Here is a 2,478-nt window from a genome sequence, read left to right on the forward strand (position 1 = left end):
TAGACTGGATGGCCTTGGAGGGCTCCTCCAACCTTGATGGTTCTATGAAATACAACCACAGATGGAGAACAGAGAGATGGTGCTCCGCAGCTGGGGCAGGAGTGTGATGTGGTTCTGGGGGCTGGAGGCTGTGTGTGGCATGGGGCTGGGAGCTCGTGCTGGTTTCACAGACGCTGTCCCCCTGCTCAGGAAGAGCGCCTGGTGTGGCTGCGCTTCCACCAGAAGAAGTGGGAGCTGCAGGCGCGGCAGCGGCGGGAGCGGCGCAAGCGGCGGCGGCTGGAGGACGGAGGGGCAGTGGGTGGTGCAGGAGTGGTGCGTGATACCCTCTCCAAAGGGCTGAGCAGCTACCTGCGCCGCACTGCACGCAGCATCCTCGACCTGCCCTGGCAGGTGGTGCAGGTACGTGGGAGAGGACCTGCCATGGAGCACCCTGGGGGACAAGTCTCATGTTGACGCTCTCTGGGGTTCAAACAATGAAGTTCAGGGATGCTGGTCCCAACACTGTGCAGGTGTTAGCCCAGGTAGGGCTGCAGAGCCTCAGGTTTGTGCACATCTGGATGGAAACAGGTGCCTACAGGGTTATTCTGCGTAAATTTGGGATGTGTGTGCCAGTGGAGCATCTCCAGCCTGTGGGCAGCACTGGGAAGTCAAAGAGCAATAAAAGCATTAGCTGAGGCTGGAGGCAGCTCTGGGGTCCCTCTGGTCCCACCCCCAGCTCAGGCAGGGCCACCCCAAACCAGGGGCCAAGGACCATGTCCTGGAATATCTCCAAGGATGGAGAGTGTGCACATTCCCTGGGCAACCTGAGCCAGGGCTTGGTCACCCTTGCAGGGAAGAAGTGTTTCTGACATGCAGAGGGACCCTCCTGTGTTCAGGTTTGTGCTTGTGGCCTCTGGCCCTGACACTGGACACCACTGGGAAGAGCTGGGCTCTGTCATCTCTGCACTTCCCTTTAGGTATATACTTGGATGAGATCCCCCTCAGCTTCCTCTGCTCTGGGCTGGACAGTCCCAGCTCTTCCAGCCTTTCCACATATGAAATATGCTCCAGTCCCTTCTTCATCCATGTGCCCCTTTGCTGAGCTCTCTCCAGTATGTCCATGTCCATCCTGTACAAGGAGCCCAGCACTGGGCACAGAACTCCAGTGATGCCTGGAAGCAGCCAATGTATAAACACAGAGGTGGGGTGGTGCCACCCAGGTGTTCTCACTAACCCTTGTTACACATGGCCTCCTGTGCCCAGCCCTCAGTTTATCCTCTACAAACATCCCAGAGGTGCAGGTCAGAGTGACCTGAGTGACATTAAGGGTCACCTGGTGTTGCTTGGCCAACCTGAGGCACTTTTCTCTAGGGTGCCCAGGGACAGTAGCAGGACACAGGGACTCCAGCACTGAGAGCAATGACTCTAAGCCCCCACTCTTTTTGGCCACAAGTGACCATGTAGATCCCCAGAGTGCTCCTCAGCATAGACATAAGCACTGATGGCACATTGGATCTCCTGCTAGCACTGACCTCATGCCCTGGTGTCCTGCAGATTGCTGAGACCAGCCAGCCTGGGCTGTTCAGGCTGTGGGCAGTGATTGGGAGTGACCTGCACTGCATCAGGCTGAGCATCCCCCGTGTCTTCTACGTCAACCAGCGTGTCCCAAAGCCAGAGGAGGGAACAGCCTACAGGAAGGTGAGAACCTGCCCCTTCTGGAATGAGAAACAGCGGCTTACGTTGAGCTAAAGCATTTAACCTCCACTGCAAGCCAGGTATTGCAAACATCTGCCTTGCAATACCTCCAACTCCTTGGATATCACTCATCCAGGCCCTAGTCTCTATGCTAATCCCAGCCTGCCTGGAAAGCAGGTTCTCTGCTGTGGGAATTTCTAACATGCATTAGCATAACCCACTGATTTCCTAAGGAGAGAGGAGCACCAGGAGCTGGGTAGCTTGGAGCCTGGCTCCTGGCAGTGCTGCCTTGTTCACTGTTAGGGTGCTCAGGCATTGGGATAAGTCGCCCAGGGAAATGGTGGAATCACCATCCTTGGTGCTCTGGATCTGGCACTGGAGGATATGATTTAGGGGTTACAGCAGTGGCTGGGTGTTCTCAGAGGTCTCTTTTAACCTTGATAATTCTGTGTGGTGACATGTGCCCCAATAATCCTGTCCCTTACCTTGGCAGGTGAACAGGATCCTGCCCCGCTCAAACATGGTTTACAATCTGTACGAATACTCCGTCCCTGAAGACATGTACCAAGAGCACATCAACGAAATCAACGCAGACCTCTCTGCTCCAGACATCGAGGGAGTGTATGAGACACAGGTAACTCCTTCAGTTGCTCATTCATAAGGATTGCTGAGCAGTAGCTCGTTAGTCTAAGTGCCAGTGGTGAGATATCAAAATCCAAGTCCCTGGACAGCACAGAACTGGGGGATGTGCCCATGCTCATATGGACAGAGATGCTGAGTATCAGTACGTGGGTTATGGCATGT

At 55.1% G+C, this 2,478-nt stretch overlaps 1 protein-coding gene across 1 annotated transcript in view; it reads left to right on the plus strand.

Annotated features, from left to right (window-relative positions):
• The window catches only part of POLE (polymerase (DNA directed), epsilon, catalytic subunit), a gene marked incomplete at its 5' end in the record, with an annotated part of 26,645 nt that overhangs the window by 17,072 nt on the left and 7,095 nt on the right, over positions 1-2,478 (plus strand). The window contains 3 exons of the mRNA XM_009079433.1: positions 190-399; positions 1,534-1,677; positions 2,168-2,308. Coding sequence (XP_009077681.1) covers positions 190-399; positions 1,534-1,677; positions 2,168-2,308 — 495 coding nt within the window. The remainder of the gene's footprint in view (positions 1-189; positions 400-1,533; positions 1,678-2,167; positions 2,309-2,478) is intronic.

Source organism: Acanthisitta chloris, unplaced genomic scaffold (genome assembly GCF_000695815.1).
Source record: "Acanthisitta chloris isolate BGI_N310 unplaced genomic scaffold, ASM69581v1 scaffold1610, whole genome shotgun sequence".
NCBI lineage: Eukaryota > Metazoa > Chordata > Aves > Passeriformes > Acanthisittidae > Acanthisitta > Acanthisitta chloris.